Below are 17,331 nucleotides of genomic sequence, written 5' to 3'. Positions count from 1 at the left end.
TGTTCTTAATTCACTCTTTCTGTATTGACCTCTTCCCCCATATTCTTGTTAGATATCAAATATCTTACTAAGCCTAGTATTGTGCGCAAGTAAAATATATAGTGTCCAGCACAATTCAGCAGCCTCTTAACTTGCTCATCAGTTTATAGGTATCACGGGATTAAAAATAGCTTAGCCATCTGCTAACTGACCAAACAATTTTAGTAGTGTGAAAGGGCGTGGTAGGAGACAGGGACCTAGGGCCTAGGTATTCTGTCAGAGCTAGGCTCAGTGCAGAAACCACCTTGTGGCCTCTTAATACTGAAACTTAAGAGTCAGTTCAAAATTAGGAAGAGATTTGGTGGAGGTTAAGCATAGCAGAGTCCCAATAGTAGGGGATTTCCCAGAATATAGGGTGACAAAAGAATTTCAACATTTTAATTTTCACTTAAGTTTTTTTAGAGAAAAGAATATGTATAAAGATATAAATTCTATAAAACTTAATTATCATGTTATATATTTATGTAATATATAATGTGTAACAAATTTTTTAGAAATCAGCCTTAATTAATTAGCCTTTTACATTTTACTCTCTAATTAGGAAAATCAGTAGACTCCCAGTCATCTCGAAGTGAATCTGAAATTGTGCCAAAAGTTGCTAAAATGACTGTGTCTGGAAAGAAGCAAACTATGGGATTCGAAGTGCCTGGGTAAGTTCTTAAGCCCTTCCCCATCTTTTTTTTTGGAAATTGGTATTGTCTTCCACTCGACTATAAGAAAGAGAATCTATTTTAATAAATTTTGCATGATGTGTCAGTAAGGTTGAAGTATCATGGGTCCTCAGTGTGACAAGGTACAAAGAAGGGGATGAGAAATTAGGCTTGATACTAAATATGCATGTTACTTAATCTAATACACTGTCAGTTTCCTCATATTAATTAATTTTTAGCAAAAACCCTCTATTTAGTGAAATCTAGCACTCTGAGCTAGGGAATCCTTCTACCACTAGATGGCGTAGGTAAGCAGTGTGTGGGAATTAAATGTGGTTGGCGAATCATGTAATCATTAATTAAAAATTTTCTTCTAACTATGATCTTTACTTTTTTTTTTAAGATTTTATTTATTTATTTGACAGAGAGCGAGACAGTGAGATAGGGAACACAAGCAGGGGAAGTGGGAGAGGGGGGAAGCAGGTTTCCCGCTGAGCAGGGAGCCCGCTGTGGGGCTGGATCCCAGGAGTTTGGGATCATGATCTGAGCTGAAGGCAGACACTTAACAACTGAGCCATCCAGGTGCTCAATAACTGTAATCTTTAAACTCTTTTAGATTTTCAGGTTGAATTAAATGGATCACTAGAACAAAGGCACAAAATATAAAATGAAACATACCTAGAATTTCAAATCTGGTAAGAAATCATAGATGCTACATTAGTAGCACTTACTTGTTCTTATAATCTCGAGGATCCTCCCAAGAGTTTTGTAGGCAAGGGAAATCGGTTGCTTGAGGCTTAACAGCACAGTTAACTTAAATCCATTACTTACAAATTACATATATTTTGTCTGTCATTTAGATAGATAAGAATCACTGTTATCAAATATAAACAAAAAATAGAGGATTTTTTTAAATTTCAAGAAATAAAAACTAAGCAGCCTTATTTTTTTCTCCCTTACAACATTCGTCTATCTAAATTAATGGAAGTTTCATGAGTCTTGGTTGTGAAGAATCTTCATGATCACTTAGTTCAATTTTTTTTATTTTATAAAAGCAATACTTTGTTTAGATTCCAATTCAGTGAAGGAAGGAACTCCATATCCAGGACAGAGTAAGTGTTCAGTGTATGTTGAATGGATGAATGAAATTTTAATGAGTGACATTTAATGAATTAAAATGAATGACATTTTAATTTGGGTAAATGTATCCCATTACAATAATTTTGAGTCCTCATTTAATTACCAAAAGCTTAATATATGTCTTGTCTCTCTGAGTTGGGGTTGGGTTAGTTAGAATCATAAATTTCTTTATTATTCTTATGTCTTGGGAACCATTTAATCCTATAATGGGATTATTTCCATTGAGAGAAAAAAAAAAAATAGAATGCGCAATCCCTTATTCTAAGAATTTTATAATCTTACTGCAAAAGATTTTGGAAATTTTAGGGCAAATAAGCCCAAATTAATGTATCATATTAGATGTAAGTGCATAGTTATCTGTGGAAGTAATTATAAAAAATAATGGATAATAAATGATCAAGAAAAAAATAATAAGTACAAGTAAATAATTCTTGACAACCTAACTCTGTTGTACTTCACAAGTGTAATGCAAGCCTTTCAGAACCTTACAAGACTATATGCTTCATGAGGACAAGGACCATTAATGTTCATCATCATATTTCTTCTCATAGAATAGTTTATTTATTGATCAGAGTCCTTGGGGAAATACATTTTATTTTAAAAATAAATTTGGAGGGGCGCCTGGGTGGCTCAGTTGGTTAAGCGTCTGCCTTCGGCTCAGGTCATGGTCTCAGGGTCATGGGATGAGTCATGGGGCTCCCTGCTCAGCGGGGACCTTCTTCTCCCGCTCCTTCTATTGTTTACTCTGCTTGTGCTCTCTGGCTCTCTCTGTCAAATACATAAATAAAATCTTAAAACAAACAAACCAACTTGGAAAAATGTAAAGGTGAAAAACAGCCTGTGAGTCAATATTTTGTTACAGCTCTAGGAGAGAAGTCATCAGTACATGAGAGGTCTGTAGGTACAGATCAGGATACTCAGAAATGCATAATATTGCTTAAGGACCAAGCTATATTTGTGTCAAATACTTATATAGGATTTTTTAGGAAGTTTATACTAAGGATAATACTTAGGCTGTTATTCTGATTTGATTAATGAAACACTTCTGAGTCAAGATTTCAGCATCATAAATACCTACATAGTGTGATTCCCAATGGCAGCTCATGAAAAAGGGGTGATGCATTGCTTAGAAGAAACTAAAACAGCAAACTTTTTCTTCACTAATATTAAAGATGGTAAATACCTTTCTAGAAAAAGTATAAATGGTTAGAACCTTGCATAGAGAACAAAAACTCTTAAATTTAAATTAGCTTCCCAGTCTCATTTAAATAAATGAAGAAGAAAAGTTAAGCCTGTAGATTCATGTAGAAATATTCCTACTTTTGGAAAGATGGTTTAGGAAAAACACCAGAGTAGTCATTTTATAATAATAGATAAGTTTACAAAATTGCATCAGAAAGCACTTGAAAAAAATTCAACCAACTTACTCTTTTTTTCATATCCGTTAGTAGTTACAGCCTTTTTAGGTCTCATCCTAGAGATTTTTCAAAACCTTAAAATACTGAATTTCACCTTGTAATATGTAGAAGTTTTTAATAAGCACAAACTTACCTAGGATGCTTTTCTAATTACTTCGGTCACTTCCTTCTAACACTGTACAGTTTAGTGAACTAATTTGTATTTTACCTAGGATTTATTTGAATGTTTTCATAAAACCAAGAGAAAAGCAAACCTTTCATTTTACTGAGTTGTAAATGAAACGATCAAGTCAGAGCCATGCTTTGTGAATCCCTTCAACTGCTGGGCCAGCTGAGCTTCAGGGCCCTACCTGCTGTCAGCCATAGCCATTCTGCTTGGCTCTCTTCTCTGCACTGGACTTAACTTTCCTTTGAAGAAAAGCTTCTGTAACTAAAAACAGAGATTTGAAATCAGAATTGTGATTTCTCCCAGGTCTGAGCAGAATCAGAGCCCATGTCTAGTTATTTTGGTTGAACACTTTTGTTATAATTTGTAGGGTTTTTTTCAGCTTGTCTAAATGCAGAGTTGTCATGTTTTGGTTTTAGAACTAGCTGTGGTCATTCGAATGTTTGCAAATTATAGTCTAAGATTTCACTTAATTTAACCTGTTAGAATCCTTTAAAAGAACTGGACTGTTTCCACATACTTAAATTTTTTTCCCTGTGGATCTAGATGAAGCCAATCTGCCTATGTGGTGTTAGCAAAGAACACCAAAATTGTTAATAGGGATTTACAAAAGCAAGAGAAAAGGGGAGTGGGTATGAGGTTTTTAATGCAGTTGCAAATATAACTAATGGGACTCTTTCCTGAGGACTAGGATGAAGGGTCAGTGTTCAGCACATAAAAGTGCCCTGAGAGGGAAAAATGAGTCTGTTTTTTGTACAGTGGACAAGAAGAAAATAATGTACTATTCTCACAGAAACTGCTTTTTGTATGTAATTCTTTGTCAGTTCCAAATTGAATTGAATAGGATTGGTTTCATTCTTAATAACTTGCAATTTAACCTGTTCTTTGTCCTGTTTCTATTTATCTGTGTCACTGAAAGGAGTGTAAAGTATATCGTAGGCTGGTTGATTCGATCACATTGCTGATAGCTGTTCATGGGTTAGATAGCACTGATACAGTTTCTGTAGATATTGGTCAAAGAGCTAATGAACTAAGGTCAGTGTTTACTTTTGGGGGCATCATCATTATCAAAGAGCAAGTAAGTTATGCTAGATGGCCTGGTTTCTACTTTATATATTTGAGTCCCTCACTAGATTGTAAGCTTTTGGGATTAGTAGATAAATTTCTCATCTCCATCTTTTCTTCTCAGCATCAATGCCTAGTAGAAGTTGTAGTTTTTAGAAAATCAAGTATTAGTTGAATTAATGAATTAAAAACTTCTTTGCTGAAAGTATTAAGAAAATGTAGACAGAGTTATCTCCCTTAAGGATAGTGTTTGAGCAAAAAAGATTGTTAAGTCTCTGTCCTGTTGGAAGAATGAGTTAGGGATGAAACTATTTTTTTAAAATACTACTTTATCTTTAGGAACACATTTAGTTCCAGGTTTTACAAAATATCTCCATTATGCCATCTGTTTTGATAGGACTATATGGCTAAGGCTATGGCCCTGAATTCTGTTATTTTACAGGATATTTTCTTCTTATCTCAGTGTTTGCTGGACTGTTTTTCTCCTGGGATCCTCCACATCTGTATTTACGTGGTTTGGGTCTAGCTAACTTATCATTTCCACCTTGATAGACTAGCCACTTAGCAGAGATCATTTTTGGTCTGCAAGTGTAAGGAATAAGAAGAGACAACTCCTCTGCCCTTCTGACCTTATAGGATGTCAGTTGAGTTGGTTTAAACACTTTTTTTCCTATCTCTGTTTTCTGTAGAGTAACTGAAGAAAATGGTCACAGTTTCCACACACCTCAAAAAGGACATCTTAGTGAAGGAACTGGCATTGCTGCTTCTGATGTTCTTGACACTGTTTCTAAATCAGTTCTTCCATCCCACACCATTCAAACATCAGAAGAGCAGAGTTCAGCACCAACGCTGGTGAAAAAGTCTGGCAAGCTGAGGCAGCAAATAGATGTCAAAGCGGAACTGGAGAAGCGGCAGGGCGGGAAGCAGCTCCTCAACTTGGTGGTCATCGGTAATGTCCTTTGTTCCTCTGGGTGCCTGGTCGCCTCTGCCTTAGCCTGGCCACTTCCTGGTGGCAGCATGGACACTCGTTCCCGCTCTGAGTTTCTGTCTGGGTGTAAATGGACACAAGCAAGGAGGCATCGCATCATAATGCTTTCTGGTCACCCTTGGGAAATAATGCCAAGTTACCAAGGAGGTCATTAGACTTGCTTGTGGCATTTTAATTTTGTGAATGTTTCCAAAATGCCACGTCTTATTGACACTTTGAATGTCCAAAAGTCAAGGAAATGTCCCCCCTCTCTAAAAAGACACTCTTTTTTTCTCCACTTATTTTAACTGTCATTTGATAAACATTGGTATTTATTACTCTAAACACTGACATGAACTATTGGATTACATATTCATGCAATGCCTCAATGTGAACAGCGTCTGAAAATGTACCAAGTATTAATCCTGAATCAATTTTCCGTAGGTCATGTTGATGCTGGGAAAAGTACTCTGATGGGCCATATGCTTTATCTTCTGGGTAATGTAAACAAAAGAACTATGCATAAGTATGAACAAGAGTCTAAAAAGGCTGGCAAAGCTTCGTTTGCATATGCATGGGTCTTGGATGAGACTGGCGAAGAAAGGGAAAGGTAGTCACTATATTTCAAAATTTTCAGTTTGAAATGATATATAATCTTTTAAATAAGTATGTAGTATGTGTTGAATATGTATGAAACATGCCATGGAATATTCTAGAAACTTCTTTTAGAGAAAACTTTTAATTATCAGGGGAATATTTTTATTATAGGTTCCATTATATCTATATACATTTTCTACTCTTCCAAATTCTATGAGAATAGTTGAAAAGAGTGTTTATAAACAAACAAACAAATAAAAACCATACACAGAAAAAGGCAGTAAAAAACCTTAGTTACTTATTCTGTGGGAGAAGTTTCAGTTGTCCCTTTCCTAAGTATATGTCAAATTGACTTGATTTTGAATTAAAATTATGAATAAGACTAAATTTTATATAAGGTAACTTTAAGGACAGGTAACTTTTTGTAGTAAACTGTCTTCTGTCTGGAATTAAAATGACCAGTAAATTTAAATTATCAGACTTAATTCATCTTTATACTTTCTGTAGTATGTTTTTATATGAGATAGAGTCAACAAACTAGTAATTAAACCTACTTCCTACCATAGAAATTTAATCTAGTCTATTGCTGTGCCCAGTGCTAACTCTGCAGGAGAGAACAGCTACTCATATACCTCTGGCCAAAGTATTTCTTTTCTTTTCTTTTATAAGATTTTATTTATTTGACAGAGAGAGACACAGCGAGAGAGGGAACACAAGCAGGGGATGTGGGGGAGGGAGAAGCAGGCTTCCTGCGGGGCTCGATCCCAGGACCCTGGGATCATGACCTGAGCCTAAGGCAGACGCTCAACGACTGAGCCACCCAGGTGCCGCCAAAGTATTTCTTTTGAGGTCTTTTTAGAATGTTGGTATGTATCATGTCAGAACTGTCCAGGCGGGGGGAGCCACTAGCACCTTTGTCAGGAAAGGAAGGGGACAGCTAATAGGTGAAATGGCAGGTATATCAACTGCGTCAAAATAATGACTAAGGACTCTGAAGTCCTCTGAAAGTCCTAAATCAACCAAGAAATTATCCCATGTTCCCTGTCTTCTTTCTGAGTATGATTAGAGAATATATTTGGATTTTTATACTTTATAAAAAGTGTGTATTTATTTTCTTGGGGAGTCTTGAATAGTCTACATTATAATACATAAGGTATTTCTCAATAAAGGGTCACAATATTCCTTAGCTCTTCTGATCAACAGAATTTTATATCATGGTGGGTTTTTTTTTTTTTCCTTGTAGGTGGTCTTTTTTATTCTATATCGCATCATAAACTTGTTTTCCAGCCTCGTAAGGAAAATTAGTTGGTTGCAAATTTTTGGAAAATGAATATTGGAAAACAGTAGAATTTTTGTATGATGTCAGTGTTAGAAGACTAAATAATTTCCATCTACCAGCTTACCAAGCAGATTATTAAAATATATGGCTCTTTAGTTATATTTGTGTCATCTGCTAAGTAGGTAAAGAGATTGAGAACAGTAAAATTTAAGTTAGAATAACTTGTTTGAATTTACTTAATATGTGAGCTGAGCTGGCAAGTGAGCTAATTATCTAATTCCTAGAATAGTCAATAATTTTAGTGGGGTTTTTATTTTTATTTTTTATTTTTGATAATACATCTACTGGTTGGCTGTTACATTTTTGCTGCTGGTAGTTTTCTGTTGCTCAGCATGATGCAAATTTAGAATATTCTTTGGTTCTGTAGATAGCAGATGCTTCTAGATACATAATGAGAGTTTTAACTCACCACTGTATGTTCCTTAATAGCATTTCAAAAATACAGTATGTTACTTATCCTACCACGTTAAATATTTATAAATCGTCTATTCTCAGGTGTTGAACAGAAATTAGTAAAATGAGTGACATTTATATATCCTTAGGGTTACAAATGCAGACCAGAGCTGGCTCAAGAGTGTATTCTGGTCAAAGCAGTCTTAGGGAGGAGCTCAGAATAAGTCTTGGTTCGTCAGTATTCTAGGCAATTTTTTGAAGATTATTAGAGAGAATTAAGCATCATTTTCACCAAGTCAAATGGCCCATTGTTTAAGCTAGAATGACTTGATCAAGGAGACCCACAGTTACCTTACCACTCGCTCTGCTAAGGGAGACACATAAATTATTATCATTGTCAGAACACTTGATAGTAAAAGGGAGTGCTCATTCCTTATTCTGGACTGTTTGGGGCAAATCAGGATGATGATTACCCAGTTTATTGCCCACCCGATTTCCCTTTCCTGATTTCTGGAAACACTCAGTACCTTTGTAGACTCTCCCTGGGCTTTCTTACAAGCCGAACCTACATTTTTGTGGCTAAGAAGAAGCACTGTGTTGGTCTCCAAGAAGGACAAAACGGAATGGGAAACAAACTACTGTTTATCTCTCGCAGTTTTTAAAAAATTTGCTCTCTTCCTTTGATATTTCTTTTTTTCTAAATGTGTAATGTACTGACCTACCTTGCAAATGAAAGTTTTATGTTTATTTTTATAATTAGTGAAGCATCTACATATGAAGATGAGGAAAACTTCCTCCCGATAGTGGTCATGCTCCACGTTACCTTCTCATGTGCAGTATTTACTGTTTCCTCCTCCAGAGGTGTCCCTATATTATCTTTCTTTGCTCACAGTCTACCTAGCCTTTTACCAAAAGGAAAAAAAAAAAAGAGAGAAATGGGAAATATCCAGCATTTTGATTAAGCTCGTGCTGCATCCACAGCCTTATTTTAAAGCCATACATGTGAAATTTTGTTACAGCAGAGATTCTAGCCCCAATTGATAGCTTAATTCGTCAAAATAGTAAACAGTGTAATAAAATTCCCCTTATTTCTTAAGAAGTTAGACTGTCATTTAGCCTATATTATTAAGTAATTTAGTCCATAGCACTGATTATTTCTATAGTGCGTTCTAACCATTTTATGTTTTCTTTAAGGGGAGTAACAATGGACGTTGGTATGACAAAGTTTGAGACCACTACCAAAGTTATTACATTAATGGATGCTCCAGGCCATAAGGATTTCATTCCAAATATGATTACAGGAGCAGCCCAGGTACCAGATATTTCCTGAATTATACTACACTGATTGTACATACAGTTTCCTGATGCTGAGCTTATAATTCTAGGATTACAACTTTTAAAATATTTTGAAATAAAAAATTTTAACTTTTGAAAAGTTTTGAAAAAATAAAGATTGTATTTTTATGATCTTATTGGTACCATATAAAAGTTTTTCTAATTATTATATAGAAGCAAATGTATAAAAGCTATGAATTTATTATAGTAAAAATAATGGTAAAGTACTGGATGAGATATAGCTTTATATTATATTAATAAGTTGGAGTGAATATTTCAATATCTGCCTTTTTGCTGTATTTATAGTCAGGGCCTGTATCTTTTAAAAGCGCTGATTTGTGCAGAAACAGTGAAGCTTGGGAGTTTTGCCCCTGTGGTTTATTTACTTTCTCTGTAGAATTAAAAAATAGTTGCAATTTGTAGAATTACATGGTTCTTAAGGATATGGAAAAAAATCAAAGACAATAACTTTAAATAATTAAAACAATGAAAATAGCACTGCCTATAGAGGACATGGATTTTTTTTAATAAAAGATGATTATTGGAAAATATAAAGAGTTCAAAAGTTTGCCTGTGTCTGGCAAAAAGTGTGACTTAAGCAATTGGCCATTTTCTGAGTTCTTAACATCTATTTAAAGGGAATGTTAATATGAGCATTTGTCAACCTAAAAAGGATGTTATATAAATAAATTAGAATATATTTAAAGATAAATGAGAAAATATTCTATTTTAGGAAGTTGATACATAATTTCAGAATATTAATTTAAGATCCATGGACTGAACAAGATATTGAAGATTGAAAAATAATTATCACTCTTGACTGAGTACCAGATATGGGCTAGACAGTGTATGAGGTGTTTTGTATACATTTAGTTTAATCCTTATAATGAAGGTGCATATTATTCCTGTTTTATTTTACTTTTTTTTAAGATTTTATTTTTAAGTAATCTCTCCACCCACGGTGGGGCTCGAACCCACAACTCCGAGACCAAGAGTTGCATGTTCTACCAACTGAGCCATCCAGGTGCCCCATCCCTTTTTTAAATTAATGTACTTCTCATTGCATTTACCAAAGGATACAATATATTTTTCCCTTTGTTTCATTGTGTGTGTGTGTGTGTATTTGTTTTCATTCGATGAATACTTGCTGAATGTCTGCTGTGTGCCAAGCACTATGGTAGGCAGTATAGGGATATGAACTAAGAAGCACATTTTGGTAGTTTAATGGGAGAGGCAAACATCAAGCAGTTATAGTAAAATGTCTTTGAATCCTAGAATCTTAGAATCTAGAATAATCATAAAGATTGTTTTTTCCAAACTCCTAATGGAATTAGCATAGGAAAGGATTTCAGAAATTATCAATTGAATTCTATTATATGACAAATGAAGAAATGGGCTCAACATATTAGGGAACTTAGCCTGCAAAATACTGGGGTAGGCTTTTAGGGATACAAAGAAAAATGTGGGGTATGGGGCTTCTCCTCAAGGAAATCACGTAGGAAGGTAAAACATGTAAAGACGAAAGGCTAACACAAATGTACTACAAGAAGAATATACACAGTATATGTGATAAGGAAAGATCTCTTTGTAGTGCCGAAGAGGCTTCCTTAAAAACGTGTAGGCATTTGAGCTCCCAAAGACAAGCTGCTGCATGAAAAAATAGAGAAATTGCCCTGGAATTTTTTGGAGATGATAATAAAGAAAATTAGGAAGAATACTTACTGCCTTCGATATCTTAATGTCAATTCAGTGAATTTCAAAAAAATTTTTTTTTTATTTTAGATTTTGTTTATATGACAGAGAGAGAGAGAGCACAAATGGGGGTGCAGCAGAGGGAGAACAAGAAGCAGGCTCTCTGCTGAGCAGGGAACCCGATGCGGAACTCGACCCCAGGACCCTGGAATCATGACCTGAGCCGAAGGCAGATGCTTAACCGATTGAGCCACCCAGGCATCCCAGTGAATTTCAGATTTTAACCTAAGAAAATAAATATAATTTGACAGTTATCAGCAAAACCTGATTAGAAGGAGATTTACAGTTATTGAGTCTAGGATTTGGAAGGTCAGGGCTGGGTGCTTTATATAAACTACACTTATTCTTCGTTGTTTCTGTGAAGTGAGCAAATTTTTTTTCTTCTTTTAAGTTTTCATTTAAATTCCAGTTAGTTAAGATACAGTGTAATATTATTTTCAGGTCTACAATATTGTCATTCCACACTTCCATAAAACACCTGGCGCTCCTCACAACCAAGTGCTCTCTTTTTCTTTTTAAAGTTTTTATTTAAATTCTAGTTCGTTAACATACAGTGTAATAGTAGTTTCAGGTGTACAATTTAGTGATTCAGCACTTACATACAAGTAAAATGATACCCAGCAAGATTAAGCAATTTGCCTGAGGTGAGGTGTAAGGCCTGTTAGCGAGTACACGTGAGTGAAACAGAGTCAGTTTTCAAATGGATTGCTCCAATTTGTGCTCTTAACCAAGAATTCTTGTTCAAAGAACTGGATCTCATTGAAGAAGTTAGGGTTCAACGTTTCAAGTCATGAAGGATTGGAAATGAATGCTGAGCTCTTAAGACGAGAAGAAAGGCAGGAATATTTGGGTAAGAATAAAAGGAAAAAAGAGCAGAAATCATAATGTAAATTGCCCCACCAAAGTATGTGGTTGATACTTCCAATGTAAAGTTCTGTTCAGAGCAAAGTATCTAATAAATTCTTTACTTACTTTATGACTGTTTTATTACTCATTATGGTAAACATTATATGGCAAAGTCTGTGAAATTCTTTAAAGACTGGATAGCACAAACTTAAAATGTCATTGAGGAAACAAGGAAGAGGAAAGCTATTATGGACTCTGTTCAGACCACAAGGCCAGAGCACTTCCTGTGGATGGAATGTAAGAGGACCCTCCAGAGAGCGATTATCCAGTACCAGTCTGAGCTAGCTCAGGAGGGGACTGCTGGAGTTCATTATTACATCCTGGATTAGAGAAAAGCAAATTTCTATAAAAACAGGTAGGCCTGCGAGGCAAAAACTGCAAAAGGGGAAAATGCAAGAGTGCTCCTTTCAAGAATGTCCTGACAGTGCATCAACAGAAATAGTTGATGGATGAAAGTGCACAAACCATTCTCTGCAAATTTTCAAAGACTGCATCCACATGATGCAAGTGGAGTCACATAAAGAAGTATCAACACGGGCGCATGGGTGGTTCAGTCAGTTAAGCGGTTAAGTGTCTGCCTTTCGGCTCAGGTCATGATCTCGTGGTCCTGGGATCGAGTCCCGTATCTGGCTCCCTGCTCAGCGGGAAGCCTGCTTCTCCCTCTGCCTGCTGCTGCCCCCTGCTTCTGCTCTCTCTCTCTCTCTCTTTCAAACAAATAAATAAATAAAATTAAAAAAAAAAAAAGCATCAACACAAAAGAATAGTGGGAACCCGTAAAACTAGTGTCAATAAGGCTAAAGAGGAAAAGGACCCAAGCCTAAGGTTAGCTTTTTTCCTTCCCTTTTTTGTGTATAAATGGAGTGTGAGAGGAAAAATGTCTTTCACCTGATTCTCAAAATGCTCCAGAAAGATTAGGAACCCTTGTTAAGTCAAGATTCTTTTTCTCTGCCATAAAGGGTGAATGTGCTCTTTTTGCATAACTCATTTATTCACAGTTTTTCTTCCTTATAAATAGTACTCTGGAAGACATCTTTGTTGATTTATAATTCTCTAGGATAAATTCCAGGAAGTCGAAGTGATGGGAAGCAAAATATAAGTATAATTTTAAGGCTCTTGATACTTACTGTGAAAATGCCCTCCAGAAAGCTTCCTCCCTTAAACAGGCGGTGCAGAAGAATGCTGGTCTCACTACACTCTTGCCTGTAGTAAATCATTGTCTTTTAAGTCTGGCTTATGTGATTTCTAAAAGTGGGATAAGGAAAGAGTATGTTCATGTGCTTTTAATGCCTTTTTTTTTTTTTTTTTTTTGGTTTCTGGTGAATTTGAATTTTTTCATGGTTCTCGGCCATTTGTATTTCTTTAGCAAATTGTTTGCTTGTACCCCTTAACTATTTTTCCACAGAGCTGTGTCTTTTTTCCCTGTTTTAGTAAAATTCATATTAAGATTATAACTTTTACAAATATCTGTCCCTGTTTACTTATGTTTTAACTGTGTTTATGTATTTCCTCCTTTGCCTAGATATTTTGTTATGTAATCAAATATGGGAATTTTTTTATTCTTTATGTCATTATTTTTGGCCACATGCTAGTATTTTTTTTATATTTAAATTTAATCCATCTGTGTAAGTCTTTTGTTTGATTTGCTTTGGGGTTTGGTGTTCAGGTTAGAGTCTGCCTTTAAAATCTGACCACAATTAATCGACTTACCTGTTCTTTGAATTAAAATGCTGTGATGTTATTCCTAGTTTTGATTATTTCTTCTTTCTTAGGCGGATGTAGCCGTTTTAGTTGTAGACGCCAGCAGGGGAGAGTTTGAAGCTGGATTTGAGACTGGGGGACAAACACGGGAACATGGCCTTTTGGTTCGTTCTCTTGGAGTCACACAGCTTGCGGTTGCGGTCAATAAGATGGATCAGGTATTTGAAGGCGAATGAGCATTCACTTCATTTCAGATGTTAAGATGATATCCTGCCATATCGATGACCTCAGAGGTGACTAGTGTACATCTTATAAGTCTGGTGGCCATATTTAAAAGAATTAATTCGTGATCCTCATATTAAATGAGATACAAGTAATTTTTAAGCAAAAAAGATGTCTTCTCTCACTTTCAACATTAATTTTAAAAATCTTACCCAAAAACTAATGATGTACTATATGTTGGCTGATTGGATTTAAATAAAAAAAAAGAAAAAATCTTTTAGTTATAAAATAATACACAATTTGATTTAGTATAAAGAAATCTGAAATAACTTATATTTCCAGCTCCCCTTTTTCCCCCGAAATCTTAACTTTTCGTTTTGTGCATCCATCCTGTTTATTTTTATAGGTGAAAATATTTTTCTTCATAACGATGTGTTATAATTTGTTTTGTTATCTCCTTTTTAAAAAAATGATAATGTTCTTGTGCATGTTTCCAAGTAATTAACTTTTGTATGAACAGGTTGTTTTTACAGCTTTTTTCTAGTCTGTTTTAAAAATATATGTAACTTACTCAAATAATCCCCTATTTGTGAATATTTCCAGGTGTGTGTGTGTGTGTATGTGTGTGTGTGTGTGTATTTAGAAATAGCTTATTCTTTGGAAATTTCTGGGCCTAAGGGCATATGCATTTTTAAGACTTGCTATATATATGGTCAAAATGCCTTCAAGAAAAGTTCTAGTTATTTACTCTGAGCACATAGAGTATATGCATTTTCCCAAACACTTATCAACACTGCTGTTATTAAATGATTATTTTCTAATTTGATATGCAAAACATGTTTCTTTTTTTGTTAACTTTTCAACAAATCTTAAATATTTAAATATACTTTGTATATTTATTAATCATTTATGTTTTTAATTTTGGAATTATTTATATAATTTGCTCATTTTCAAAACTTTTCTTACCAATTTTTAAGTATAATTTATTTATTAAAGATATTAATCCTTTATCTTGTCTTATATATTTTTCCCAATTTGTTATTTTGCTTTTCATTTTCTTTACTTTTCATTTTGTGTGTTTTTGACATATATTCAAATTTATAAATATTTCCTTTTGATTGTTTTTTTATGCTTAGGTATTTGCTTACCCTGAGATCAGATACTTATTCACCTACATTTTTCTACATAGTTCTTTTACAGTATCATTATTACACCTACCTTTTATTTTTCCCTAGTATTTTAGTATGAAAAAATTAAAATACAGAGAATAGAAAAAAGAAAAGAATAGTAGAAAGAATTTTACAAAAAATACCATATTATACCCACTACTTAAGATTCTCCTACGTACTTGATTGCATCTTTTTCTATCTACCCTGTGTCCATCCATTAATTCATCTTATTTTGACAAGAATTTCCAAGTAAGTTACACGTTGTTACACTTACCCCTGAATACTACAGCATGCAGAGTTCATATCACATACACATTTTTAATCTATTTGGCTTGGGGGGCTGTGTATCAATAATTTTATTTTACTTACAGTAGTTGGTCTGAGCGCAGTTTAATAAATTATTTACTCTGTCTGCTTACATTTGAAATCACTTATAGCATATACAAAAAGTTCTATCTATATTGGAGTTTGTTTCTAGGCTTTCTATTGTAGGAAAAGTTATTTTTAGATCACATTAATAGTAAGGTTTCATATTCTGAGTTTAAATTTTAATAGATTTCATATTGAATAGATTTTATATTTATATTTTATAGTCTTGATTTTTTTATATTTTATTGCAGAAATTTAAATTTTACATATAGCATGGTCTGAAGCATAGTTTTAAAAATTGAATCTTTATCAGGTTAACTGGCAACAAGAAAGGTTTCAAGAGATTACTGGAAAGCTTGGGCACTTTCTTAAGCAAGCAGGTTTTAAGGTAAGATAATTTTAAATTTATTTAGTTATCTTAAGTCTCATCTTACTGATATGGGAGAAAAACCTAATACTTTGGTGTTCTTAAGTATGTTTATTTTCGTTTGTTTTTATTTCTGCCTCGTATCATGTATATCTTAGGTTCTTTGGGTTACTTCACCATAAGAAAATTGCAAAGTTTATAAATTGGTTTGGATTTAACAAAAATAAAAGACTTTTCTGCAGTTATTAAATTAGGTGGATAAGTGTAGGGAGGTTATAGAGGAATGGAAACTACACTTCCACTGCAGTGGAAACTAGTGGAGAGGAATTTCTCTAGCAAAATGTAAATGAAATATGCCTATGTTACCAGGTAAAAATGCTTGAGTGTTTTGGAACAAATTTGTAAGTTTCCCACAAAATCAAAACAGTTGAAAACTGTTGGTTCTATGATTTCTGCTGCTTTTAAAAAAGTACATTGTCGCATTTGCACACTTGGTGCAGCATGGTAATAGTGAGCCTTTTAACTTTTTGAAAGTAGCGTTGTATTAAGTTTCATATATTCAATCCTTTTTAATAGGAAAGTGATGTAGCTTTTATCCCTACAAGTGGTCTCAGTGGTGAAAATCTAATCACAAGATCTCAATCGAGTGAACTCACAAAATGGTATAAAGGACTATGTTTATTAGAACAAATTGGTAAGTATACTGCCATACTAATTTTGATGCATTGTAAGCTTGATGTTATTTAGAGTTCTTTTTTTTTTTAAATTTTATTTATTTATTTGACAGAGAGAGACACAGCGAGAGAGGGAACACAGGCAGGGGGAGAGGGAGAGGGAGAAGCAGGCTTCCCGCGGAGCAGGGAGCCCGATGAGGGGCTCGATCCCAGGACCCTGGGATCATGACCTGAGCCGAAGGCAGACGCTTAACTGACTGAGCCACCCAGGCGCCCCCTTATTTAGAGTTCTTGATGGGAGACAGTGATGTGTGTGAAAAAGCATAGGATTTATAATCAGAAGAGGTAGTGTAGTAGTTTTGAAATCACCTATAGTATTTAAAATAATACTCAATTTTCTTCATTTAATTGAGGCTTGTGCCTATCCTACCTAACCCACAGACTATTGTTGATCTTAAATGAGATAACATGTATGAAAACATTTTATAAACTACCAAGTGTTATATGAATGAGAGTCAATTTGCTATTAGTAATTATAAAAGAAAATTATTTTCTAGGAGAGTTGGGACTATAATGGGCCGATTGGACCTGAGTCAAAAATTACTTTTAAATTAAACCTTGTTTTTTTTTTTTTTTTTGCCATTTTTTCCAGATTCCTTCAAGCCTCCTCAGAGATCTATTGATAAGCCTTTTAGATTATGTGTGGCTGATGTTTTCAAAGGTAAGTCCTCCTTCTACGGTGCTGTTCATTCTGGCCCTGGTTTTTCATTTTCTCCTTAGACGAAATTATTACACTGTCTTCATGTGCCAGTGTAAGGATCGTTGCCAAATTAATCTTGAAGTGCATAGTTCTAGTTCTTTAGCTCCCCTGCCCAGGAAACTCTTCAGTTTGCTTCAGTTTATGTCATTTCCCCAGCTCATGCTCCTCCTCCAGATGTGGAGCCCCTTATCCTTTCTCTTCGTAGCCTCCTGTGTTTTTCCTCTCATCGGATCTCTTTAGTTTCTGTATCCTTCAGCCAAACTGGATTGTTAACTATTTCTTAACCACATGGAGTCTTTGTTGCC

At 34.6% G+C, this 17,331-nt stretch overlaps 1 protein-coding gene across 4 annotated transcripts in view; it reads left to right on the top strand.

Moving 5' to 3' along the window:
• HBS1L (HBS1 like translational GTPase) overlaps positions 1 to 17,331 on the top strand; it is an 86,216-nt gene that overhangs the window by 49,748 nt on the left and 19,137 nt on the right. For all 4 annotated transcript variants that reach the window (XM_034990718.1, XM_034990721.1, XM_034990719.1 and 1 more), the window contains 8 exons: positions 581 to 689; positions 5,168 to 5,427; positions 5,890 to 6,055; positions 8,969 to 9,086; positions 13,537 to 13,683; positions 15,539 to 15,613; positions 16,169 to 16,286; positions 16,919 to 16,987. In XM_034990718.1, coding sequence (XP_034846609.1) covers positions 581 to 689; positions 5,168 to 5,427; positions 5,890 to 6,055; positions 8,969 to 9,086; positions 13,537 to 13,683; positions 15,539 to 15,613; positions 16,169 to 16,286; positions 16,919 to 16,987 — 1,062 coding nt within the window. The remainder of the gene's footprint in view (positions 1 to 580; positions 690 to 5,167; positions 5,428 to 5,889; positions 6,056 to 8,968; positions 9,087 to 13,536; positions 13,684 to 15,538; positions 15,614 to 16,168; positions 16,287 to 16,918; positions 16,988 to 17,331) is intronic.

This window comes from Mirounga leonina, unplaced genomic scaffold, assembly GCF_011800145.1.
Source record: "Mirounga leonina isolate KUSES-001 unplaced genomic scaffold, KU_Mleo_1.0 Mir_53, whole genome shotgun sequence".
NCBI lineage: Eukaryota > Metazoa > Chordata > Mammalia > Carnivora > Phocidae > Mirounga > Mirounga leonina.
The sequence above is the reverse complement of the archived record's forward strand: the minus strand, read 5'-3'. Positions and strand labels throughout refer to the sequence as shown.